The 26,627-nt window shown below is 45.3% G+C and overlaps 1 protein-coding gene across 1 annotated transcript; it reads left to right on the top strand.

The window, feature by feature from the left end:
* Positions 1–5,320: 5,320 nt before the first annotated feature.
* Positions 5,321–21,429, top strand: BTNL9 (butyrophilin like 9). Its single transcript, XM_039880348.1, has 11 exons — positions 5,321–5,444; positions 9,615–9,743; positions 10,970–11,317; positions 12,634–12,915; positions 15,470–15,598; positions 15,714–15,746; positions 16,017–16,037; positions 16,842–16,862; positions 17,089–17,115; positions 19,923–19,949; positions 20,736–21,429. The coding sequence occupies exons 2-11, from the start codon at positions 9,635–9,637 to the stop codon at positions 21,281–21,283; spliced, it is 1,545 nt and encodes a 514-aa protein (XP_039736282.1). The 5' UTR covers positions 5,321–5,444; positions 9,615–9,634; the 3' UTR covers positions 21,284–21,429.
* Positions 21,430–26,627: the final 5,198 nt, after the last annotated feature.

The raw sequence follows: 26,627 nt of genomic DNA, 5'->3' as shown, positions 1-26,627 counted from the left end.
CTGAGTCACTCACAGAAAACCCGATTTCACATTCCAGATCTGGTAGGAACCCTCTTTGCGTTTTAAAAAATGTTTTCTTATCAAAGTAATGCAGGCTCACATTTAAAGAGTAAAACTGGACAAAAAACACTATAGTAAGAGCAACAGTCCCTTAATTGTCCTCCCTTCTTCTTTCCTTTCCTATGTAGCCTGAGTGAGAGCTCAAGCCCACTCACGTGCAGCGAGTAGTTGAGAACTGACGGTGGGTTTTGCAGTGAAGAAAGACAAGCTATTTTATCTGGAATGGCACTGCCAGGAGAACAGCAAGCTGCTATTCAAAAGCCAAACTCCCAGACAGCTTACAGGCCAGAGTTTTTATAAAGCAAAAATCATGCATAACGGTTTCGGGTTGTGGGCCTTTGCTGATTCGTCAGTGATTAGGTAAGCAGTGAATTTTCATCTTCTGACTAGCTGTTTTCATCCTGGAGTTCCAGCTTCAGCAAGATTGTGGTGGGGTAGTGTCAATATGGTTATCTTTGTGTGTAAAAGCAAAAGCTATTCATCTTATGACCATTACTCCTCCAATGCTATTATTGGTTTGTGCTTATTTAACTAGCTACATTTTCCTATCATCCCAAGCAAAGGGTACTTTTAAACATTTCTTCTGGAACTCGCTTTACGGGCAGGCCTCTAGGACATGACTAATATACTTTCTTAATCTTTGATTTTAAGCTATGTGTCAACCAAAGCAATTGAAGCATTTAGTTAAAGTCTGTACCTATATCTCTAGCTTCTGTGACCTAATATCAAAGCATGTTTAGGGCTGACTGTTGGTTTCACCTACCCATCCCAGAGCTGAGAACTTCGTGGCTTTCGGTTTTGGTTTTTCTGGAGTTACTTCCTTAGTCTAAGTTATGTGTTTACTTTACCACTTCTTGTCTATTGACTCTCTGCTCTGAGGCATCAGAATTAACTCATCTAGATCACCCTCTACCTCTTTCCACTCTTCCTATGTGTCTCGTTTATGATCTCATTTCCCCCCATGGTCACATCTACATTTTTGAACAATCATCTAATAAATTTTTAAGAATCGTGAAGTGAAGAGAATCAGAGAAATTATACTACCAAAGGAGACATTCACAGAAATAAAATATTGAAGGATGTTTCAAGCAAAATGAACCCAAGAAAAGAGAAAGTAGAGGAGACATGTAACACGAGAAACAGTGGTGAGAAACAAACCTGCCAAAAATGGGATTGGTGCCGTAACTGCTGCAAATGTACCCGTGTTTTTAATGTAATTTCTAGAAAATATTGCCTTAAATAAAAGAAAAAAGTGTGTCTTAAAACATCTGAAACAAAACTTTCAGATGATTTCAAAACCTGGGAGTTTAGAGACAGCTTACTGTAGCAAGGTTGGGATAAGAGTTCTGGCATAAATATAAAAGTGGTTAATGTCCTACAGGGCAAGACGCCATACTGTTGGGATTATTTTTTTCTATTAAAGAGAAATCATTTGCAACTCTACTGGAAAAAAAAATCTACACCTTAGATATTCAAGTGCACTAAGCCTGGGACCTTTAAGTAACAGTAAATAGTGCTCAAAAAAGTCTACTGTAATAAATAATCCTTGGTCGTGCCAGTGTCCCACATGACATTGAATGCACACGTTGCCCACTTTTTGCCTTATTAAGAAATTTTAAATAATTTTTCTTAAAGTGGTTTCCCCCTAACAGCAAAAAGGTGCTATTTGTTTGCCAAAAGAGCCAGGAGAGGGTGTGGCTGACAGAGTGCATTCCACCCCCCCACTGGGGAAGGAAGCACAGTTCTGGTGCCCTTGGGTGTGAAGCACTATCTTTAAGAAATGGCCTACACTTAAAAAATGAAATTCTACCATTTGCGACAACATGGATAGACCTAGATGTTATTATGCTGAGTGAAATAAGTCAGACAGAGAAAGATAAATACCATATGATCTTACTTATATGAGGAATCTAAGGAACACAAAGAACAAACTAATCGAAAACAAATTCACAACTTCAGAGGACAATCTGGTGATGGACAGAGGGTGGGGGGGTTGGAGGGCTGGGAGAAAGAGGTGAAAGGTTAAAGAATTACAAAGTAATAGTTGATAGATGGTCATGGGAATGGGGAGCACGGCACAGAGAATGCAGTTAGCAGTAATGTAATGGCTAGGTAGAGAGCTAGAGGAAAGAGGAATTAGGGGGATCGTTTTATAAACTATATAAATGTCTAACCAATGTACTGTATACTTGAAACTAATAATAAAATAAAATTTTAAAAAAAGAAATGGCCTAATTTTTTTCCCCATGACAACCACTTTATGTAATTCAATCTGTCAAACTCTGAGTCTGGACTGTCTCTCTGAAAAAAGCAACATCAAGGAACACCAACCCAAAGCCCTCCACTTGCCCCCTTCAAAGGGACAGAACTCTTGTAAGCACTGTTCTCACAGGGCCTGCATGCAGCTGGTGGCGCCTTTACAACCAATTCTTATGCTACATGGCATAAGGCTCAGAGCCTGAATTTCCTTTTCCAGCCACTTGTGCATGTTAAAAGAGGATGCTGAATAATTCCTTAAGGCAAATGCGTTCTTCTGAGATGGGAAAGGACAATTGACCTTGGAGACTTCAGGCTGGTTGGGCAGTGGAAGGATGTGCACAGCTCTTCCTGCCCCTTACATCCCCAGGACCCAGCTAAAGACAAGCGCCTGCAGCTCAGAGGGCAGTCTCTTGATGAGTGTCTGCGCTTCACTACCTGTGTGACAAAAGCACAATGATGGGCACCATGCCAGCTGACAGGCACAGGCACTTGGAGAACAACAAAGGAAGCTATGTAATGAGGAAGGCTCAGGGGGCCATGTTTTGGACTGGGGGTGAGGGGAAGGTTGGTGAGAAATTAGCAAATCCATTCTTTCTGCCCCTGAACAATGCATAACAAAAACCATCTCCCTCGAAAATGGTCTCTTCCTTTCTGTGTCCACCTATGTGACTGACTAGCATTCTTTGTGAGGAAGACTCTCTGCTAGTGCCTGTGAGAATATGTTAAGGGCCAAGGAGACTTGGACCCTGAGCTCCAGGAGCCAAAATTGTAGATGGAAAGAAAATACAGTCACATAAAAACATTTGTAAATGTGCCCTATGAGACATTTATACAAGTTCAAATTATTTGGGATAACTTGAAGAGGGAGAAGGAAGAGATTTCTGCACAGAGAAGCGGAGTTTGCTCATGAAGACATTGAAAGAAAGAATTTTGGGCAGGATCTAGAGGAAGAGCATGGGTTAGCAGAAGTGGAGCGTAGGACACCATGCCCAAAAACATAGGGGTGGAAGAGCGGGCTGCATGTGCTTGACTGGTGAAGATTTGGGGTCAAGAATAAAAAGAGAGAAGGATGGAAGAGCTAGGATGAGCCCTGAGAGGTAGAGAGAGACGTGACACAAATGCTTGTATGGATTCTGAAGATGAGGTAAGACATTTTATTTTCAAACTCAAGAGAGAAAGCCACCCCTCAACCTTCTCTCCTAAGCCCACCTCTGTGCTCACAAGTTTCCCTTAAGCTGTTCTAACTGCTGCTTCTTTTGCTGGTTTCCTCGACAGAAGAGAAAGGTTAAGTCATCTACATATGAGTTTCATATGACTTTTCGTTCTTATCTCTTCTGGTGCTCCAGGCTGTGTGTGAGAGTGGCCTTCGCGATGCCCCCCAGTTCCCTCAAACAATCTCACAGTGAGGGCTGGTGGACCTTAGGAAGAATCTGCCTGAGTAACTCGTTGCAGAAGCTGTACCAGGTGGATTCTCCAGTGACCAAGGGCAGTGAGGGTCCTTCTCTTTCCACTTAGAGCCCTCCAGGAGTCTAGCACTCGCTCTTCTGGGATAAGGGCCTTCACGTGTTTCCTAAGGCCTTGAAATAGAAGTGCCCATAAATAGGGCCCTATGCCCTGGCCTGATGGGCGATGCACCCTGATGTGCAGACTGGCAGGTGGGGTCTCTCTCACATCCCAGCAGGACCGTGTTGGGGGCCACAGAAGTAGGCTCTGTCTGCTGCCTTTGCATTCCTGCTGCCATAGTCTCATCTCTCCCCAGGTAGCAGAGAGGACCCCAGGGAAAGGACAATGAAAAGCCACAATTAACATTTCCAAATACCTGCCATTTTTCTTCTCTAGCCTGAATTATTTCAGGTCCTTCACACTTCCAAAATGTTCTTGGCTGCTTGTAGAACAACGTTCTACTTCCCTGTGTGGCATGAAAAGTCTTTTGCAATTTGGTTCCATCTATTCTTGTCCAGCCTTCCCTTCCACTGATGATTTTCATAAACTCTCCTGGCAAGCCCACAGCCTTTTTCTACCCCACACATTCTAATCACCCCGCTCCACTCAGAATGTCTATCCCCCTGCCTGCAACTCTGATCCTACTCTTTGTTTAGTGTCCATCTTATGTTTAATCTGTGCCTGAGCCCTCCTGTGTCTCCCAGACCCAGGGACCTGCACCCACCATTTGAGCTTACCACTCAGCCCCTTTTGCTGTCCTGAGACATCGTTATGCATGCACAAGCCCAAAATGCATGCACCAGCCACCTGAACATGAAGGGTCACCTATTCCACCTGCTTGCACAGAGCCTAGCGCACGCACAGGCCCCTCTCCAACACCAGGCGTTTCTGGGAATCTCTGGGGGATATCTTGCAGATGCTAGACTGCTCTGTGGCAGGGCTCTGAGCAGTCCCTTAGGGAGGATACCAGTGTGGCACCTTGATCCACTGCACTCCTCTATCACTAATACCCAAGTTGCACAATGGCCTATGACACAATAGGGTGGAGTAGGGTAATGGCTGTTTCTACTTTTTTGAGCTCCGCTGCAGTAAAGAAATCCAAACGCAGTGCCCCACTTGATTTCCAAAATGTATATGATCAGCTCTTGCAAGTTTTACCTACGGCCCTTAATCTGCAGAGGAGGGTAGAGCTGGTTAAGAGTTGCACACCAGATTTTTTCTAACTCTTAGTGATATTTCAGCCCAGTTTCTGTATCTTTTGCTGTAATGGTGTGGAGCGAGGGGCATCCCACCTCCCTGGAGCCCTAGACCTCAGGCAGCCAGCAGGAGTATTTTGTCCCTGCTCAGAGCTTTTGCAGCCTCTGCAAAACCCCTAGATACCTTTCCCCTCCTTCTAAGACCTTGGAGGGACATTTTCTTTGGAAATTCAATTCATGATTTGCCTCCCAGAGATAGGATGTGACAGGGACTTCCTCCTTTTGTTCTATCTACCTCGATTTTTATAGCAAAGGGGAGAACAAGCAGCGTATGTCTTAAGGTGGAAGGTGGGTGGGTAATCCGTCACACATGAGCTGGCCCCTCAACTGGAACCAAGACTCTTTACAACAATCATCTCCTTTGCAGCGGAGCTGGGATTGCCAGGACTCATCTGCCATTTTGAACTCTTTGCTGCAGTCTGCCAGGTACGGGGCTCATTTTCAGCACCAGTCTAAACTGCCACCTTTCAGAAATGGAAAGCAGAAAACAATGGCTTTTGAAGAGAGAGTGCAGATGGATTGGCCCCATCTTATCAGCAGACCCTGGCTACAGGGTGGGGTGCTTGGAGTGTGGCCTCGTGAAGATGCCCCTTTAGGCATTCCACCTGAGGAGGCAGGTTTCTGACGGGTCTCATTTCCCCTCCAGCCTCACTGAGGGTCCCTTCTTGGGGCGAATTACATCCCTTAAAGACTAGGGGTAGAAATCCTCTTTGGGGCCTATTGAAATCAAACCAAAGCAAGCTGGTGAGCATCAACTGACAGCTTGTGGAGGGTCAAGCATTGAATGGGCGCTGGAAGGGGAGAGTGTGCAAGAGTGTAAAAGCCCTCCCCCGGGGGCTTACAAGTAGGGCACAGAGAGTGAGAGAAGGGCGAAGCACAGTGCCATTACAAAGCCCAAGCTCCCTCAAGTAGCAAAAGCAAAAAATAACCTTTAAAGAGATACTCAAGAGCTGAGAGACTGGAAATCAAGAGACCAGACCATCAGGTGTTGTTCAGGAATTTGGGATGTAGGTGCAGAAAACTGCCATGCAGTTGGAGTGGAGCCAGGGAAAAAATGAGGAGGAAAGAAAAAAGGAGAAATTGGGCTTCCACAGGTGGAAAGTGGCAGCTTTTCTTTGGCACTGGTGTGCACAATCCTTACTCCTCCCTGTATCTTCGGGTGGGAACATCCCAGAAGCTCCTGAGAGAGTAGAGAGAAAGTCCCCACCAGTAAAGCTGAGCTCCAGCCTGAGACTCCATTTTTGGCCATCCTTCCCCCACTAGGTGCTCCATCTTCCCCAAATATCCAATGCATCCAGACTCTTGCCTTTCCCCAGCAAAACCTCCTTGCCCAAACCAGAACCTGAAATCTATTTATACTGTGGTGCAAATAGCTGAGAGCAGAGTGTTGCCCTCACCGGGCACTTGCTCTCTGGTAAGGACCAGAGCCTTTAAACCACAGAAGTCAGAAAGGTTGAGCCTCAGGCAGCAGGTGCGAGTGGAGTGCCATTTGGGCATGACGGGCATTCGGCTCCTCTGAAATCCTTCAGGAATTTACCAGACTGTCTCCCTTCAATGATAGCCTTCCAAGGCATGTCCTTGTGTTGGGAGCAAAGACATCACAGGGCATGTACCTCCTGTCTGAGAAGATGCTGCTCACAAGCACTGAGGGAGACTCTGGTTTTGAGTTCTCTTATCAGCAGTGAGGTTTTAGGTTTTTATTGGCTGGTTGGCTGGCTGGCTGGCTGGCTGGCTGGTTGTGGTTGGTTGGTTGGTTGGTCCATCTTGGAGCTGACACCTGGGGACTCAAGTCGCTTCTTCAGTGCTCGTGAGATGCTGCCAGGACAATGGCTGTGGTCTGTGGCCAGGGAGTCTCTAACCGGGGTCATGGTCTGGGGGACAGGAGACTGAAGGCACACCCAGCCCTGACACATGGCACAGCTGATGAGGAATTTCTATTTAGAGAAGCATAGAACTCTACCAGCTCCTGTGTGGGCAGGTCACCTAGCCTCCTTGTGCTTATTTCTTTGTCTGTGATTTTGACCTATGGTAATAATAATATTAATACTTGTGGTATAGGTAAGTTCTTAGTACGTACTAAGTTCTCCATCTGTGCTAGTTCTTATTACTGTGGGTGCATGTGTGTGCACGTGTGCATGCGTGTGCATGTGTGTGTAGGCGATCTCTTTCTCCTGCAGCCTCAGTGATGGAAATCACATGAGTGTGTCACAATGAATAATTGTGGTCCTGCAGTCATTCCAAGGTCTGGAACACACTGATTGCCCCCTCCCAGGTGGCAGCCTCCTTTGCCCAGGGATATTGGACCATGTACTTCTCCTAGGAGGGGTCCCCATCCCAGCTGTGGGCCTAATGACTCATGGCTGCCCAAGGGAGAACCCGAGTTACCACCTCCACAAGTCTCAACTGATTCCTCAGACCCTGGCTAGTCCAAATGGACCCATAAGCCACATCTGAGCCTCTCTTGTTTGGAAGGCATTCGCTGGTGCTGACAGATCCTTATGGCTTCGCCCTCCTGGGGCTCTATGTCAAGAGTCTAGAGGAAAAGACTGACACCCAAAAGAGAGGAGAAGGGAACAGGGAGAGGGAGAGAGAACACAAAGCCGGTGTGTACCTTGCTTTTGGGTTCTTCATTGCTGATTTCCAGGCCTGACACACACGTTCCTACCATCAGCCAAAGGATGAGAGGCTGGACTGTGAGGTGAGAGCCTGGACCCAGGCTGGAGGCTTCTGTTCTGCTGCTACTGTGTGAATAGCTGCTGGCCATAAAACAGCCAGGACTTCTCCAGAAAGGACTCCAACTTCCTTTTCTGACAAGGCCCCTGCTGAAGTTCAAATGAAACCCCTCCACCTTGCCCCCTCCCTGCCTTCCCACCTGCATGCAAGCTCCACTAGGGCAGGGCCCCCAGCCATTGGCCCACTTGCTTCACAGGCCATCACCCTCCCTTCCATTGTATTCTCACCTGCCCAGGTCCTTTCAGCTCAGGGGTCACCTGGGAAGCCTCCCCTGCCATTAACTCACCTGCCCACACATCTTTTAACCACCCTTCTGCTGCATGACCCAGCAGTGTTCAAGTCTTTTATCTAAACCCTATGGTACCACTGATGTGCGGCTGGGGCTCTGCAGCCACAGGACCCCAGAAACATGTGCCATGTCACAGGGTCTGTGAGAAAAGGAAAACCAAACAATGGAGTGGGGTGACAGAAGGAGGGAGGATGGTGAGGACACTGAGAGTGGAAACTGTGTGGGCCTCCCCCGCCCCCCAGGGTCCTATGATGGCGTGAAAGGAGTGGGATGCAGGCTCCTGAGGAAGATAGAGAGCAGAGAGCAAATGTTTGGGAGGTGGAGGTGGAGGTGGAGGGAGGAGGTACTGACTTTTATTTAAAGCACCCAGGCAACCTATGCGAGGCTTAGCGACCCTCTGAGTCAGCATTGGTTTCTTTCATTGTTCAAGCAAAGAAATAGAGGTTCAGCCAGTTACAAAATCTGCCCATATTCCCCACGACTAAACAGAGGACAAATGTGGAGAGAATTGTATATCTCCCATGATGCATTGGCTGCTCACACGCACTGGTTATCAGACTGGGAGACATTCCATAGGCCCTCATGGGGGTGTCAGGAGTGAGAGCAGTTGGCCCTCGCCTGCACTGGGGCTAGGTCTCCTGGACCACAGACTGGGGGGAGCTAGATGAGACCACTCCATCACTGTGGCCTCAAAGAGTCACTCGCTGACCTCCTGGAGGCTACATCTGAGGTTCTAGTGTTGTGGGATTCCCAAACGAAGAGACGGGACACTGAGGCTATAAACAAAACAGGAAGCAGCGTTTATTGATTCTGGCACTGGCTCAACAAATTCTTATCCAAAGGCTGAGCCCCCATTGTAACATAACGGGCAGTTTTATAGTCTTGTCAACCCTACACAGTTACAGATATAAGGAAGAACATTGGTTGGCAGGCTATACGAAAACTGATGTTAGCAGGAGAGTCCTTGAGGTGGGGGATGGGCAGTCAGGACCAAACTTATTCCAGCAGGAAATGGCCAGGCAGGGTCAGGATGCCACACTAGTACTAGGGGAAGGTGTCCCAGATGTGGTTGAAGCTGGCAGGCAGCTGCCAGGTGTGCACACACTTCTGAACAATCAGAACTCTGTGTTTATTGTTCTCTTTTGGGGACCTGATGTTCCAGGTCAAAGGGAAGTGAGAGCAAGTTTGGGCAGGGAGAATGAAAATGCACGTGAGAGTTTTTATAAATTTCTCTTTACTCGGAGAAAGTCACTAAATCCCAGCTGAACCCTAACACACTGTGTGGCTCTATTTCTGGCTCTAAAACAATGTGAACCTCAGAAGCTGCTTCCTCTGGGACTCTTTGGCCCTGTCCTCATGCAGCTTTGTGAGTCCAAGCAAAGCCAGCAATGCCATTAGCTGTGCTGCATGGTAAAATTAGAAGCAACTCTCACATCTGGCAATGACTTAGAAGCCATGCACTGGGGCTGGTGAGAACCAGACAAAAAATCATTAAGACACTGACAAACCTCTACCCTGATGGGCCGGGTTCCAGCTCTCTCACTTCACCCCAGTATCTCTTTGTCCCTCTGCAGGTGGCTCCACTGCTGAGGAGATGATAGATTTCCCAGTCTTCCTGGACACCTCCCAGCGGGGACTTTGGCCCAGCAGTCTCTTCTTCCTCATCCACCTTCTCCTTCTCCAACCTGGGGAGCCAAATTCAGGTAGCGTATCCCATCTGCAGCCCCGCCAGGCAGGACGTGAGCACATCAGCTTCTGCCCACCCCTCCTGAGATTGTGTAGCCATGCCAGGTGCTAGGACTTGAAAAGATTTTCATCTCAGTGGTTAAAGAGCCACTGAGTACACACTCCCCATGACCCCGCAGCTCATGGGCATGGCAGGGGCAGAGCAGGAAGATGCCAAGAAACTCCTATTGGTCTGTGTTTGGGCTGAACCAGTTGAAAAATATTTTTAAATCCACCTGTCCAGCTGTGTGAGCAGGCTGCAAGAGAAATAATTGGGGACACAGCTAAGAGAACAATTTATTTTTTCCAGAAAGCCAAGAAGAGCCATAGATAGGAGGAATTTTTTAAGCAGAACCTTATAGAATACACATTCTCCAGAAAGATGATAGGCTGAGGGTAAACTGAAGCAAGGTGTACCTGGGCCAGGCACCAGGTATGGTAGAGAAAATCTGGAGAGGGAAGCTAGTTGGAAGTGTGTTGGGGCTTCACAAAGTGAACAAAGGCACTGCCATGCTCCATGGGCAACATGAAGGATGGGAAGGATCCAAGAAGAGAGAGCTTGGCTATGGGGTTTTAGATGAGCTTGGGATGAACTTGATCTTTAGCTTTAGAACGAACTCGAGTTTTAGCCGATCTTCAAAAGAAGAAAAAGAAGTGCGCAGAAGCCAGAGGGAAGAGTGAGGGCATACCAGGCAGCAGGGAACAGCATGGGCAAAAGAACTGGAGCGGAGTAGCAACTCTCATGGGAACTGAAGAAAACAGACTAGCTTTGGCGGGGGAAGGGTAGAGAAGCCAGATGGAGACACCATTGAAGAGAATGATCCAACAAAAGATCCTGGTGAACAGATGTCTCCAATGCTAAACAAACAAACAAACAAACAAACAAATAAATATAAAATCAAGCAAAGAGCCCCATAGATTATTTTAATTCCCTTTCTTGTTACAGAAGCTCTGCATGTGTAATATAAAAAATTAAAAAATCAGACAAAGCAAAAATAAGAAAACATCTATTCCCATCATGCAGAAATTACCAATCCACTTTTTTTTAATGAACAATTAATTGTTCAAGAAACCTGACAGAGTATCTCCCCTTCTTCATAGCTTTGAATAGTTTACCTTAGATTTCTGAGCTGCAAAGGGATATGATAAAAACTTATATTTGAGCAGGGCTGATTTTGGCCATTGTTCTGGCTTCTCTTCCTAGAGGAAGTCAAAGTGATTGGCCCTGGGGAATCTATCCTGGCGATCGTCGGGGAAGAGGTGGAGTTCTCATGCCACCTGTCGCTGTATCTGGACGCCGAGTACATGGAGATCCTCTGGTTCCGGAGCCAGACCTCCAACGTGGTGCATCTGTATCAGGAGCGGCAGGAGCTCCATGAGCAGCAGATGGCTCAGTTTCAAAACAGAACCAAACTCGTCAAGGACGACATCGTCCATGGCAGTGTGATCCTGCAGCTCACTGGCGTGACCCCGGAGGATGAGGGCCCTTATGGGTGCCGCTTCCTCTCCAGCAACTCCTCTGGGGAAGCTGTCTGGGAGCTGGAGGTAGCAGGTAATGTGACCTGGTGGAGCCCCAGCAGGGGGGATGTAGGAAAGGGTCCATTTGAATAGAGCTGCTTTGCTGAGAGTAAATAGGGAAGCATAGAGAATGGGAGAATAGCTATGATTTAAAAAAAAAAAATTCTTTTTAAAGAAAGATGCATTAGAAAATGAACAAAAGAATTGTTCACAAAAAAAAGATACACAAATGGCCCTTAAACATACGGAAAGATGGTCAAATGAAAGCTACACTGACATGCAATTTTTTTACCTCTCAGATTGGCAAAAATTCAAAACATCAACCACACACTTGGTGGAGCCTTGGGAAGCCAGTCCTCTGCTCTGCACCATGTTGACAGAGTTCAAAGTCGCAAAGCTCCAGTACCTGGGGGTTTGGCAATAGTTAACAGGACTGTCTGGGCATCTACCCGCTGAACAGCAATCTCACCTCTTGGAGTTTATGCTGAAGATACACCTCCCACAGCTAAATACGAAAAAGGCATATGTATAAGTTTAACCTCTGTAGTGTTATTTGTACTTGCAAGTCAGTAGAAACGACCTAACTGTGCAAGCGTAGGTGTGAGTATGGTCCATCATACAATGAGGTGGTCCACACTACACAGCTGAAAACACGGAGAGGAGGCTCTATGAACGGGTGTGGAGTGATTTCTAGGATGTTATCAAGAGAAAAAAAGCAAGATGCATAAGAGGTTCTATAGTATGTAAACTTTTGTTTAAGAAAAAAGAGGAACACTGCACAAAAGAAACACAGGAGGGATAAACTAAAAAACTTATGAAATTAGTTACCTAAGAAAGTGGGATGGGATGGAAAGGATGGAGAAAGGTCTGGGGGCTTTCCTCACATACATTTTTTACGGCGTTGACATTTAAACCCTATTAATGTTTTGCATATTCAAAATATAATGCTAGCTTCAGAAGGATGGGGAGATAAAAGTTTGCATATATCACAGGCCCTTGAGGTCTGGTGGGATTCAAGAGAGAGAAGACAATCTATTGAAATTTGGGGAGAAATTATTCTTCATTCTAGGATACTGTCCCTTGCGTAATATGACTAAATGCCAGTAGCCCTTTCCGATCAAAGGGCCCCGTTCCATATTTCCAAATGTTTCTCGGAGGTAGTACCATCCCCACATGCCAACACTGATGCAGACTGCCATTTACAGTCCACAGGTAGAGGGCTACGAGCTCACATGTTTTAAGAGCCCTTACAGTACGTCTTTTGGTGACTGTAAATGATGAATGATGATGTAAACGTCACCCACAACTTCTGGGAAGGAGCCTAATTTTTCCCACTCCTGCCTCTCCTAGGGCTGGGCTCAGACCCTCACATCTCCCTTGAGGGCTTCAAGGAAGGAGGCATTCAGTTAAAGTGCAGCTCCAGTGGCTGGTACCCCAAGCCCGAAGTTCAGTGGCAAGACCGTCGGGGACAGTGCCTGCCTCCAGAATCTGAAGCCATCATCCAGGACGCCCAGGGCCTGTTCAGGCTCGAAACATCTGTGGTCATCCAAGGAGGGGCCCACAGCAATGTGTCGTGCTCCATCCAGAACCCCCTCCTGAGGCAGAAAAAAGAATTTGTGGTCCAAATAGCAGGTCAGTGGGTGCTGGCTCGCTCACATTTTCCTAGTCAACACATCCTGCATGTCCTTTGTACCAAAGGCCATCTATGAGGACACAATGGTACAAGGGTCTGGCTGTGTATAGGGCAAACTGACCTTGACATCTGAGAAGTCAGCAATTTGGATATCTGGAATTTACTAAAGATACAACTGAGAGCTCAAACAGTAAGCAGGCAAGGCCCCAGAGAGCCAACGTTACAAGGCCATGAGCTAAACTCCAGAAACTCTACTCATTGGAGGTCATCGTGAGAGCCCATGTGCTCCTAATGCCATCCCTCAAATAATATTCACTGAACACCCAGAATGTGTACCCAGAATGTGCCCCAAACCCCAGCCCACTGGTTCACATTCCAGTGAGGAAAACAGACAAACAAAAATGTGAATTACACTTGATCTTAGCCAAAAGGCAGAGAAGTGATAACCAGAGGAGAGGAGCAATTGGGGGGATCGTTTTATAAACTATATAAATGTCTAACCAGTGTACTGTATACTTAAAACTAATTTTTTTTTAAAAAAGGTGAATTACATTGTGCATTAGAAGGTATTAGGTGCCACAGAGAATAATGAAGCAGGGAAGAGTGCTAAGGCATGGTGGGTTGTGAATGTGGGTTTGAAAGTGGTAGATCAGGGAAGTCAGGCAATGTTTTGAAGGTTAGGCCATTATCCAGAATCAAAGTTTTATTATGAGGTACCCACTGGAAGGTTTAATGTTCAATGTTTTAAGTCTTGAGGACATACTCAATCTATGGGCCATTTTTCACATAGATCCAAATCAATAGTTACATTATAGTCGAAAGAAATCTCAGCCTTAAAAATGATCATTTGTCCTCAGGTAAGAGGACTTGACGACACACGTAACTCATTCAAAATCTGCCTAGTAATTTAAGTGGCCATCTGTGTTAGCTAATTGCCTTTATCCAAAGACAAGATAAAACATCTCATATCTTTAAGACAAGCATGTAGTTAGTTACAGCTTGGAGCCAGGTGCCTCAGGTAAAACCCATAACATGAGATAGGGGTGATTTCTCCTGGAGGTTTACATTTAAAACGATGACTCTGAGCTCCTTAAAAAAACATTCCTGGGTTGTAAAGCCGGCAAGAGGCTTATTAGCTTACAAAAGGATTTGCATCCATCTCAAAAGGATAGAGAAAAGATTTACAAGTTTTTTAAAGGAAATAATCTAAGACAGGGGAAAGGGATAGTCTCAATTTTTCTTTTTAGATTTGTGTTTACCCTTTACAATGAGCATCAGTCACATGGCTATCTATTAGGAGGGCATTCAGGTAGTGGGAACAGCAAGCGCAAAGGTCCTGAAATGGGAACGTGTGTGCCTATCAGAGGAGCAGAAGGAGGTGGATGAGGCTGGAACAGAGACCAGGTCAAGGGAAGCAGGCTGGCATCAGCCCTTGCTCTTAATCTCTATGTCGGCGCTTAGCAAACCACCTGTGGTGAAGGACCAATCCTTTGTGGCCCAATACTTTTGTACAAGATAATAAAAACCACTGCTAGACAATTAAAAATAAAAAGAACACATTTTTGCCAAGTGAAATAAACCAGAAGCAAAAGGACAAATATTGTATGATTCCACTCATATGAGGTACCTAGAGTAGATAATTCATAGAGATGAAAAGTAGAAAAGAGGTTCCCAGGGGATGGGGGAGGGGAGCAGAGAGTTAGTGCTTAATGGGGACAGATTTCATTTTGGGAAGATGAAAAAGTGCTGGTGATAGTTACACATGATATGCATGCACTTAATGTCACTGAACTGTAAGCTTAAAAATGGTTAAGATGGTAAATTTTATGTTAGGTATATTTTACCACGATAAAAAGGAAAAAAAATATATTTCAAAAAGACCACTGAGAGAAAAGCGCCAATTTTTAATAATTATCTTCAACAGACAAAATTATTTAGTTGCCACAAGAGTTTCTAAAAGATTGTCCCTATCTGTTTTTTGACCCTATCTGTTTACTGTCTGGCCACTATCCACAGATGCTCTCTAGGGGATCTGGAGAGGAGGGAGGGGACTGTCAGTCAGCCCCCACACGGCTTTGCTATCAACTTTTTCAAACGCGTGATGAGAAGTAGAAGCCTAGTGTTTGCAAGACACGGGTAGATGCTTATGACTCTGGCGGTGCGGATCGAGAGCAATAATTCACTGGGTGTCACCTTGGATTCTCATGTCCTTCAGATGCAGGACAAGAGCGGGAAGAGGTAGAGGGAGGTCAGGGCCACGGTCACGGTCACACAAGTTCTAAGATGGGGGCGTCGGTGGGACCCATCAGCTCCCCTTCTCTCGAATCCTTCACAGCACCATCTCATTCCGCTGAGCAAGTCCAAGTCCGCCGCAGTTCCCGGAGATCCTGCCATCGCCAGAGCGCCACGCAGCCGCTGTCGCGCCCATGTTACAGATGGCTGTGGCGGGACCCAGGGGGCTTAACGCGCCAGTGGGTCACGGTGTTCAGGAGAGTCTGAACTTAGTGTTCAGTGACGCCTAAATGGACACAACTCCCTGTGGGTGTTTTGCAGATGTATTTTTACCTGCGCCCTCACCGTGGAAGAGAGCTTTCCTCGGGACACTGGTGGGACTGCCGCTCCTCCTCGCCCTCCTCGCGACGCTGGTTCTGTGCTTCTTTCGCAAGCAACGGTGGTCCCAAGGTACCGGCCCTCGGACGCCCGCTCTGCCCACAGGAAGTTGGGGGCTCAGGACTGGGAGCGGGCGTGGGACCCGCAGGCAAGCGCATCCCCACCTCCGCTCTGTCTTTCCTTTCAGAAAAGCTGAAGGAGCAGGCGGAGAAGGACAAAGGTAAGTGAGGAAGAGGCGCCCTCTCCGCCCCCACCTCTGCCTAGCCAAAGCGCGGCGCCGGGGTAAGCAGGGCAGTAGGTCAGACCTGGGGCTTGGGAGCCTGTCAGAGGTTTGTGCTTTTGCTTCCCCCGCCTCGGAGCCCGCTCCTCCTGCGCGTGCAGCCCAGCCTGGTCCCCAGAACGCACTGGGACCTAATCTGTGCACTTTGGGGAAGTGAGGCCTCAATGATCATCGACCGAGATTTTCCTCTTTTCTTCATTTCCTCTCCAGTGAAACTCACGACAGAGCTGGGTAAGTTCTGGGTGCCACGCCCACAGTGCTGGCTGCGAGCTAAGGGGTGAACTCTGCGCCCATGATGGAAGGAGGGGTTATGTGACTTTAGGCTCCGTTTAGAGAGCGTTACTTGGCAACCATCTAATTCTAAATCCATCCCTGTACGGTCCCACTTCTCCACTCCCAAAAGGACTCCAGCCGAGATGCCAAGGAGACCCTCTGGACAGACCCTGACGGCCCCTTCCCTGCCAATTATACAAATTAGTCACAATCCCATCATTAAACGTTTACTCCCACTGGTTCATCTTCCTATGATAGTCTTCTCTTTTTAATGCAAATGCCACTGAAAAGAATGGCATCTTGAATTTGCACCAAAGTGAGTACGACATAAAGTTAGAATTAGTGTTTAGTGTTGCCTTTCCCAGAAACATTTACTTTGAAAAGATACAGGGCGGAGAAATCAAAGGAATGAATTTCTAGTGGCAAATTATCAGTCTTGGCTCTGGTCAGGAGAAATAATTGAGTGTACCCAGTCAGTGACCCTGAACTCAGGCAGACTGTGTTCGGGGCCTTGACTCATGCAGGACGGGGTCCGCAGGAAAGCTGGTTATTTCAGGATAGATTACCAGTAGCCCCTTCCAACCAGACCTGAACCCAGGGAAGAGGCTCTTCAGTGCCAGGATTTGTCCCCCCACCCGCACTCCCCAGGCAATGCAGAGACTCAGATGACTAAGGAACATCTTCCCAGTGGCCTGACCGCTTTGGGAAGGTGGTTTCACTCAGCCCAAGGCTGATGTTTTTCTCCATGTGTTCTGCTTACAGGGGAGCTGCAGACAGAGCTTGGTAAGTGACCCCACTTAGAATTATTTCTTCTTGTTCATCTTTTAGCATCTGGTTATTTGTGTATGCTCTCACCTCCCAACCAGATGTGATACCCAGGCTGGAACCCTGCTGTCGGTGCTGGTGGCAGGAGAAAGGGGAGGGGGGCAGGGGTGTATGTAAATGGGACATGTGAGCAGGGAAGGTGCAGGAACATGGTGTTCTAATTCTTTTTCCTTGGCTGTTTCAGACTGGAGAAGGGCTGAAGGCCAGGCTGGTAAGTGAAGCTCATTTCTCTCCCATGGTCCACCTTACATCTCAGCATCCCAGTCACTTGCTCTGATTAACCAACCACACTTCCTTCCAGTTTGTTCCACAGCCTCACTCAGCACAAATTAATATATGTCACCAGTAGAGGTGATATTCAACTTTTGCTTTTGTTTTGTTTTTATATTGTCCTGAGGTGTAAGCATAAACCATCGGTGTCAATGCTGGTTGCACATAAGAATCTCCTAGGCTACTGGAGCCCATCCTAAAAGACTGATTTGTAGGTCTGGGGTGAGCATGTTACCCTATATGTGAACATTTGTCCCTGTAACTCTCCATTCCCCCCATAAAGCAACCAGTCTAAGGTCTATATTGTACATATTCTTGCAAAATGTGAATTTCTGTTTTGTGCAAATGCATTTTAGCTCGTGTAAATGACTCCCACAGTCTCATGCTATTCCTGGCTTTTCTCACACGTCACTGTATTTTAATATCCATCTACCATCACATGTGCATCTGGTCTGTTTCTCCTTCTTGTTGCTGGAGCGCTCCATTTCAGAGAGCTACCGTCCTGTAGAGACAGCCACAACTCTGCATCTAACTCCACATTGCTACAAACAACACAAACATGTCGCCATTGGGTCCTGTGTGGAGGTTTCTTTGGGATGTATACCTAGGAGGGGAATTGCTGGGGGTATGTCACTGAGTGGGATAGCACTATCATCCTGCCCTTGGCAGTGCATGGAGGCTCCAGGTGCCCACATCCCACATGAGCCAGCTTTCTAAGTTTCCAGTCAGTGGGGATGAGTGATTCACTTGTGCTTTCAGTCTGCAGTCCTCTGAACACTAAGAAGTTTGGGCATCTCTTAAATGCTAGTTGGCTTTCCTGGCTTCCTCTTCTGAACATTGCCTGTTCGTGTCCTTTGCCCATTTTTCATGTGGGGTTACTATCTTTTACTTAATGATTCACAAAAGTTTGTGTGTGTGTGTGTATGTGCGTATACATATATATATGATATTGATCCCTCATTGGTATAAAATATCGTGAATTCCTTTTTTCTATTCTATCATCTGCTATTAGCTTTGTCCATGGTGCCTCTTATTGAAAAGAAGTCATTAATTTTGATAAAATCTATTTCATCACATTTTTACCTCATAGCTTATATTTTTGAAATTTTGTTGAAGTAGAGTCTACTTCCTCATACTTAAGTCACAAAGATTCTCTTACACTTTCTTCTATTTATATGTGTAGGTCTTCAATCTGTTTGAAATTCACCCCTGTATGTGGTGTTAAGTAGAATTCAGTAATTTTTCTCCATAGAGTTGATTTTCCCAGTGCCATCTACAACAGCATCTGTGATTTTCCCATTGATGTGGGTGTCATCTTTAGGGCATATTTGGTTCCCACGTCTAGATAGGTCTTTCGGCCACCTATTATGTCATTGTTTTTAAAAGCTATAGCTTTTACAGTACTTGAAAGTACAAGTTCTCCATTTCTACTTCCTTTTTAAAGTTAAGGGATTTTTTTTTTGCATTTTAAATTAATTTTAATTTTGATCATAGTAATACATGCACATTGTTTAAATGGCAACATGACAAAAAGCAGTCCTCTAACCCACCCTTTCCCAACTCCTATTCCTGTTTCCTTGTGGTAACCACTTTCAATTGTTTTAGCTGTTTCTTTTGCTGTTTATATCCATTTTACGTACAATGTGCTTATATTGTTATTTCTTGATTTTTAAATTTTAAACATTATTTACTTACTTCCTTCTATGGAAGATGAGGAATTACCTATTTCCACCCGGCTTTATTGAAATATAATAGACAATTAGTTGCTCGTATTTACATTGTACAATTCAATGAGTTTTTTTTTAATTATAGTCTGCATACAATAATATATTCATTTCTCTCCCTAGTTGTAGTGCTTCTGTTCATCTAGAGTTTGCTCATCTAGAGTTTGTTCATCCAGGCGAGTTTGCTTGCTGTTTGCTCTGTGTTTCTGTCACAACTCTGTCTGGTAGCAAGAAGGATGAATAAAGCCTCTTTCATCTACACCATTTCCCCGCCCCCCCACCTCCCTTAATGGACCTTTTTAAAATATAAATTTTAGAATAAATTTATGAAGTTTCAAAAGTTGTTTGCATAGGAGTGCTTTGAATTTATAGATAAATTTAGGAAGAATCAACTTCTTTATAAAATTGAGTTATCCCACGCAAGAGCTATGTTTTTAAAATTCTGCTTGTTATTCTCATAGAAAACCAGAGCTGAACAGCCGTTCTGTAAATTATGGAATTCTGAAAATGTCTTCTTTTGCTTTCACTATTTTGTGACCTAATGATCTCTGTTATAAGAAAACAGAACAAGATGAAATGAAGCAGAAATCCACTCAGAATGACTCACGTTAAGAAAGGAGGCAAGACAGGGTGTCTAGAGGACATGTTAGGACAGGAACCAGCCTCAACTGATAAAGCCTGTCAGTCAGAGACTGAGGCTTTATCTCCATACTTCAGGGCACCCATGCCACTTGTATTGGTTCTCTTTGCTCACATGCTCTGTTCTCTTACTGTTCCCAGCGCAACCTCAGCCTGCATGCAGCTTTTGTGTAACCCAGCACTGACACCAGCTCCTAACTTGATCTCAAATCCCAGGGAAAATAAGGTGGTGGACTCAGGCTAGTCTAGACCCAAACCAGCTGTCATGGTGGAAACAGGATCATTCAGTTTGATCATGTCCCTTGTATAGCTTGAGCCTTCCTCAATGTTTCCAAGTTACTGACTCAGCTCTCTCAGCCTCTTTTCTCTCTGTGTTTGGTTTCAGAGTGGAGAGCAGCCCAACAGTATGCAGGTAACTGGAGCCAAGGAACTCAGCCTTGGGTTAGCTGGATCTTAAACAGAGGGAGGTGGAAAGACCTGAGATTAAAGGAAGAGTCTGTCCAAAAGCCCAGTATGAGCCTGCACACACGACACGTACTCTTGCATATGCACGCATGCACACATACATGTTTGCATGCACACATGTGATTGACTCACATGTGCACACACTCCTGCAAGCAGATAGCTTTCTGGGTTTTACTTGGTCTTTCCATCTGGCAGGAATGCTGTTTACAGGAACGAATAGAGTTTGCAAGAAACCTCTCAGATCCTCTGACAGAAGGGGTCTTCTGAGTTCCCATCCATCAAATGTGTGTTTTGGGGGCTGGGGGGCTGGAATACAAGGCATTAGACTAGATTATTTTAGTTTTAAAATCCTAAAATTGTTATAAAACCAAGGCCCAGAGACAGTTCAGTGATGCTCTCCAGGTCACACTGGTGGTGAAACCAGCGGGACTACCACTGGCCCTGGGCTCCTTCTCCTTGACCAGGACTTGAGGGTAGGGAGCTGGCCTCCACGCCCAGAAGCCTACTTTGTTTGCTACCTCTGCTCTCCGTGGCACTGGTAGAGAATTCATGAACCTTCCAGGTCAGGAAGGAAATAAGACTCCTCTTATCACATTCAAATGCCGGGGAATGACTCACATGCCACTTCAGTCATGGGGTGAGGCTGGGAAGATCTAGAGGTTTGCCTATGGGGGAGGAGCTAGGCGGGGCCCAGAATTGTCCCCAAGGGCACTAACTCAGTGCCTCTGCGCAGTGGACGTGACCCTAGATCCAGCCTCGGCGCACCCCAGCCTGGAGGTCTCCCAGGATGGCAAGAGCGTGTCCTCCCGTGGGTGGGCATCAGTTTCAGCAGTGCCCAGCGACCCACAGCGGTTTACCGAGCAGAAGTGCGTGCTGAGCCGCGAGCGCTTCCTGGCTGGCCGCCACTACTGGGAGGTGGATGTGGGCCGGCGCAGCCGCTGGTTCCTGGGCGCCTGCCTGGCGGCGGTGGTGCGCACAGGGCAGGCGCGCTTGAGCCCGGCCGCCGGCTATTGGGTGATGGGGCTGTGGAACGGCTGTGAGTACTTCGTCCTGGAGCCGCGGCGCGTGGCGCTCACCCTACGCGTGCCGCCCCGGCGCGTGGGCATCTTCCTGGACTACGAGGCCGGGAAGCTGGCCTTCTTCAACGTATCCGACGGTTCCCACATCTTCACCTTCACCGACACCTTCTCGGGGCCGCTCTGTGCGTACTTCAGGCCCAGAGCCCCCGATGTCAGCGAACACCCAGATCCGCTCACCCTCTGCTCATTGCCGTCGGGTTAGAGGAACATGCGTCCTTGAAGAGAACGACGGTGTCACCTGGGAACAGCCCTATGAGCCTCAGACTCCGCCTTGGGTCTGTGGTAAGGCACTCTTGTGGCCGCAGGGCTGGTCTAGGGTGGAGAAAGCACCTCCAAAGTGTCAGCAAAGACCACAGTCTCAGCACAGCAGAAGGAGGACAGAGAAAGGGACTTGGCCTGTGTAGATGTGTGTGTACATGTATGGATATGATTTTCTTTAAAAAAATAAAATAAGAGGCAGTTTCAAGCTCGTCTGAGTGTATGATAGGATTGAGCAAATGAGTAAAAATACATAGATGTTGCCAAGAGCCAGGGTGTCCACTGCAGAAGAGGGGAAAAACCAGAATAGGGAAAGAAGGGAGAAACATGTTCAAATTAAAGTTATCAGTTAATTTGTGTATTACATATATTTTTGTGTAAATTTTCTAGTTCTAAAAAGATCTAAAAGTACTGTCGTCTCAGAAGCAATGAGTTCATCTATGGCTCATAACCCAGTTTTAGATGACAATCCCCACTAACGTGAACTTGGGAAACAGCTGGTTCCAGGGCTGGAATAGAACTAGTGCAAGGTGAATCTGGACCATCCTCTGCTACAAAGTACGAACACACTCAAAACCTGATGGGGACTCAGCAAAAGGTCATAGGAGCTAGATCGAAGTGGCTCCACTGACCAACTGTGGGACAATTTGAACATCAAAGTGAATAATGACAAGAATCGCTTAACAAGTTGTTGAGTAAATAAGATATTTTACTAAGTATGATGAGAGGTTTACAAAAAAAAGTACAGAAAGGAGAAAGGAGAGAGTAAAACCATGTGAACTCCTGTTTTTTACTATGTGTAGATAGATGGAACACACACACATGATGGATGGTTGGATAGATAGATGAATGTCTGTACATGCGTACATGTAGCTCCATCTGCTTTGACAATTAACACCCCATTACCAATGAGCACACCTAGCACCCAGAACTTGATTTTTCATACTATTTTCTACTAATGGGAACCAACACTCCTTGGAGAAAAAATAGACCACGAGGCTAAGGCAGGGAATACACAAGACAGATATGATATTGTGATGCATAAATATATATATATATTTGGCCTTTGACCTAGATTCTGGCACAGAGATTCTAAATCCCTGGAGTTTCCTAAGTGATGAGAGTAACAAGGGTGTCTTTTGATATTCATAACAAGCCCCTTTCAACACACCTGAGTTCACGATTATTGGAAGACTTTTGGAAAGCCCCTGATGTGGGGGACTGGTTGTCTGGGAAATCAGTTAGTCATCAGAGTTGTAACTTAGCCCCATCCCCCATTTCAACTTCAGGAAGGGGCTGGAGATTGAGCTCTGTCACCAGAGGCCAATGATTTAATCAATCATGTAAATGTAATAAAGCCTCCATAAATATCCAAAAAGACTATTTTCTAGAGCTTCTAGGTTGGCAAACAGTTGCAGGTGCAGGGACAGTGGCACCCAGAGAGAGCAGGAAGGCTCTGTGTCCCTTCCCACACACCTTGCCCTATGTATATTTTCTATCTGGCTACTTCTGAGTTATATACCTTTATAATAAAGTGGTAAACTAGTAGGTAAACCTAGTTCTGTAAGCTGCTCTAGTAAATTAATCAAACCCAAGTAGGATGTTGTGGCAGGTTGGCAAGAAGAACAGGTAAACAACCTGGACTTGGAACTGGTGTGTAAAGTAGGGAGGAAGTTTTATAGGACTGAGCCCTTAACCTGTGGGATCTGACACTATCTCCAGGTAAATAGGGTCAGAATTAAGTTAATAGCTTGGTGGTGTTAAAACACACACACACACACACACACACACGCACTGGAATGAGTCTAAAACACCTTGCACCAGATAGTAAGGAAGTGCTCAAAGAATGATGGGGAGATGTCAATTGAACATAAAAGTCAGTTTGAAGGGACTCCCATTGGCAAATATGAACATCAAACTAATTAATGGCAGTTATAGATTAAAATAAGAATCTAAGAGCATGTATATTTACATTGACATATATAAATAAATAGATGAATAAGTAAATGGGATAGAAGAGAAAGCTATACCCTACAATTGAAGTCTCAAAGTATCTCCCCCACAAAATACTAATTATTTAACAATTTAAAAGTGCAAAACACTATCAACCAACTTTATAGTGGAGGAGCCTGGCAGGCACCATCTTAACCAATGACAAAAGTTAACATTACCAGATATGACATAAATCTACACCACATGCCTCCTGATGCAGTGAAAAGAACACAGCAGCATCAGTTTTGAAGTATTCCTGCCCTTAAAATTCATAAATCATGAGGAAATATCAGGCAAGCTGGCTGATACTCTTTAAAAATGTCAAGGTCATGAAAACAAGACAAGACTAAAGAATTATTTCGGAGCAAAGGACACTAAAGCGACATGACATATCAACACAACAGGTGACCCTGAATGAGATCCTGGGCCTATAAAAGACATTATTTGGAGAAAAAGACAATTGAAAAATTGCTCTGGATCGGATAACAATATTGGATAAATGTTAATTTTCTGATTTTGATATCAGAGAATGTCCTTATTTTAAGAAAATACATACTTAAGTATTAAGAGATAATGAGATATAATGTTTGTCCCTTATTCTCAAATGGTTCATTCAAAAATATAGTAATATAAAGAGAAAATGATAAAGGAATGCAGTCGTGTCTGATAAATGTTTAATAACTAGCTTTCTGGAAAAACATCTATAGCATTTGCTGATTTTTATGTTGCAAATACTCCCACGGTGGCCAGTTTCAAGCTGCAGATGTGACATCACCAATAGAGTTGGGAAGAGATATGCAAGATGGACTGGCTCTCGTGAAGCCCCAGCTCCAGTGCATGACTGATTTTACACAATTCTGTATAGGGCATTTGGACGGTTATTGTAATTTGTTTCTCTAACAAGTCAAATATGTACATGTTTGAGCTTAAAAAAATATGCTCGGCCACCTATCATGATAAAATTATAGCCTTATAAACATGTCATCTAAAATGTTAGAAAAGGGCAGATTCTGGGAAACATGGCAGAGTGAGAGATGTCCTCAGATCTCTCCTCTTGAAACAACAATAAGCTGAACATCTAAAACTGAACGAAAAACACCCAAACTACACTCCAGCACATATTAGCATGAGATCTGCGCATAAGAACTACCACAGGTCAGAACCCCAGGTGTCGAGCGATGGACTGGGAGAAATAAAGAAGCTACCTCTCGCAGCCATGCGAACTCCTTGAAGGAGGATGGGGACAAGTGAAGGTGCGGCAACTTCCCTGAACAACCCTGCCTGGAAGTGCCAGGACTTCTACATAGCCGGCAGCAGGGCCCAGTCATCAGGGCAGAAAGCGGAGAAGAGGACGAGACCACAGAGAAACAACAGTTGATTTTTACCAGCCCCAGTTGCAAAACCAAGGCTGAGCTGCAGCTCCCAACACCCAACCCAGAGGACCTCTCCCCCCATACTCTCAGAGACCAATCACCGTGGAGCCCCAGGGGAATCTGAGCAAACACTGCCAAGACTGATGCTACTTGTCACAGCCTCTGGAGCTCTGCAGGAGGAGGAGGAGGAGAGAAGGTGCTGCGACTTCCCTGAACAACACTGCCTGGAAGTGCTAGGATATCTATGCAGCTGGCAACAGGGCCCAGTCATCAGAACAGAAAGCAGAGACGGTTGATTTTTACCGGCCGTGGTTGCAGTAACGGGGCTGAGACGCAGCCCCCAATCACCCACCTAAAAGGCCCCTCCCGCAACCCTCTGAGACCAATCACCGCAGAGCCCCAGAGGAATCTGAGCAAGCACTGACAGGGGTTGAAACTGAGAGTAGCGAGTGTGACTAAATTTCTACAAGAAAATAAATTTTAAAAAAACCCCGTTATTTAGGCTTTATATAAAGCAGGGATCTAAGAGGCTTAGATACCACCTACTGGACACCAAAAGAAAAGTGCCTTCTTTGTAGCAAGCTAAAGAGAAACCTTTAAATAATAAACCTTCTTTCTGGAAAAACAGCAGAATACACTTTCATTAATGCCCAGGTGGAAAAATAGCCCATTAAACACCATGAACACCAAGGTGACAAGGCATCTCAGAAAGAAAGAGAAAAATCTCCAGAAAATAAGCTTACAGACATAGAAATATGTGACTTAAATGACAGAGAATTCAGGATGATACTGCTGAAAAAACTCAATGAGTTCTGAAACAAGTCATATCAACAATTTTGGGAATTGAAAAAACAACTAGATGAGCAGAGCAAGGAGATTGAAAACGTCAAGAAGAACAGAGTAGATCTTCTGGAGATAAAACACACACACACGCACACTGCAATAGCTGAAAAATGAAATAGCAAGCTTGGGAAATAGAGTCGACCAAATGGAGGAAAAGATCAGTGAAATCAAACAGAAATCTAGAAATAAATCAGAAAGAAGAACAGAGAAACTGAAGAATAAAAAATAATGAAAGAGAAATACAAGAACTAGCTGATACTATCAGGAGAGGAAACATTACCAAAGGCGAGGAAAAGGAGCAGGGACTAGAAAGCATTTTCAGACAAATAGTAGACTAGAATTTCCCAAATCTAAGGAATGAGCTGGAGCTTGGAATTCAAGAAGTCAACAGAACACCCAATTATCTCAACTCAAAAAAGCCTTCACCAAGACATATTGTATTAAAGTTATCAAAAACCATATGCTGCCTCCAGGAGACACATCTCAGCTCCAAAGACAAATATAGACTCAAAGTGAAAGGGTGGAAAATGATACTTCAAGCAAATGGCATTCAGAGAAAAGCGGGAGTAGCGGTACTAATAGACTTCAAAATAAAAAAGGTAAAGAAAGATACTGAGGGACATTTCATAATGACAAAGGAAATCATGCATCAAGAAGACATAACACTAATTAATATCATGCTCCCAATCAGAGAGCCCTGAAATATGTAAAGCAATTACTAACAGAACTAAAGGGAGAAACAGACCAAAACACTATCATAGTAGGATACCCCACTGTTGGATATGGACAGATCATCCAAATAGAAAACCAATAAGGAAATAATCCTTAAATGACACATTAAACCAACTGGACATAATTGACATATACAGAGCCTTCCATCCCAAAACAGCTGCTTATATATTCTTCTCTAGTGCACATGGGACATTCTCAAGAATCAACACATACTAGGACACAGAGATAGCCTCAACAAATATAAAAGGGTTGAAATCATACCAACCATATTCTCTGATCATAATGCTTTGAAACTAGAGATCAACTGCACAAAGAAAGCAGGAAGAACCACAAATACATGGAGATTAA

The sequence above is a fragment of the Pteropus medius genome, unplaced genomic scaffold (genome assembly GCF_902729225.1).
Source record: "Pteropus medius unplaced genomic scaffold, Ma_sr-lr_union100, whole genome shotgun sequence".
NCBI lineage: Eukaryota > Metazoa > Chordata > Mammalia > Chiroptera > Pteropodidae > Pteropus > Pteropus medius.
This window is presented reverse-complemented; position numbering and strand designations above follow the sequence as displayed.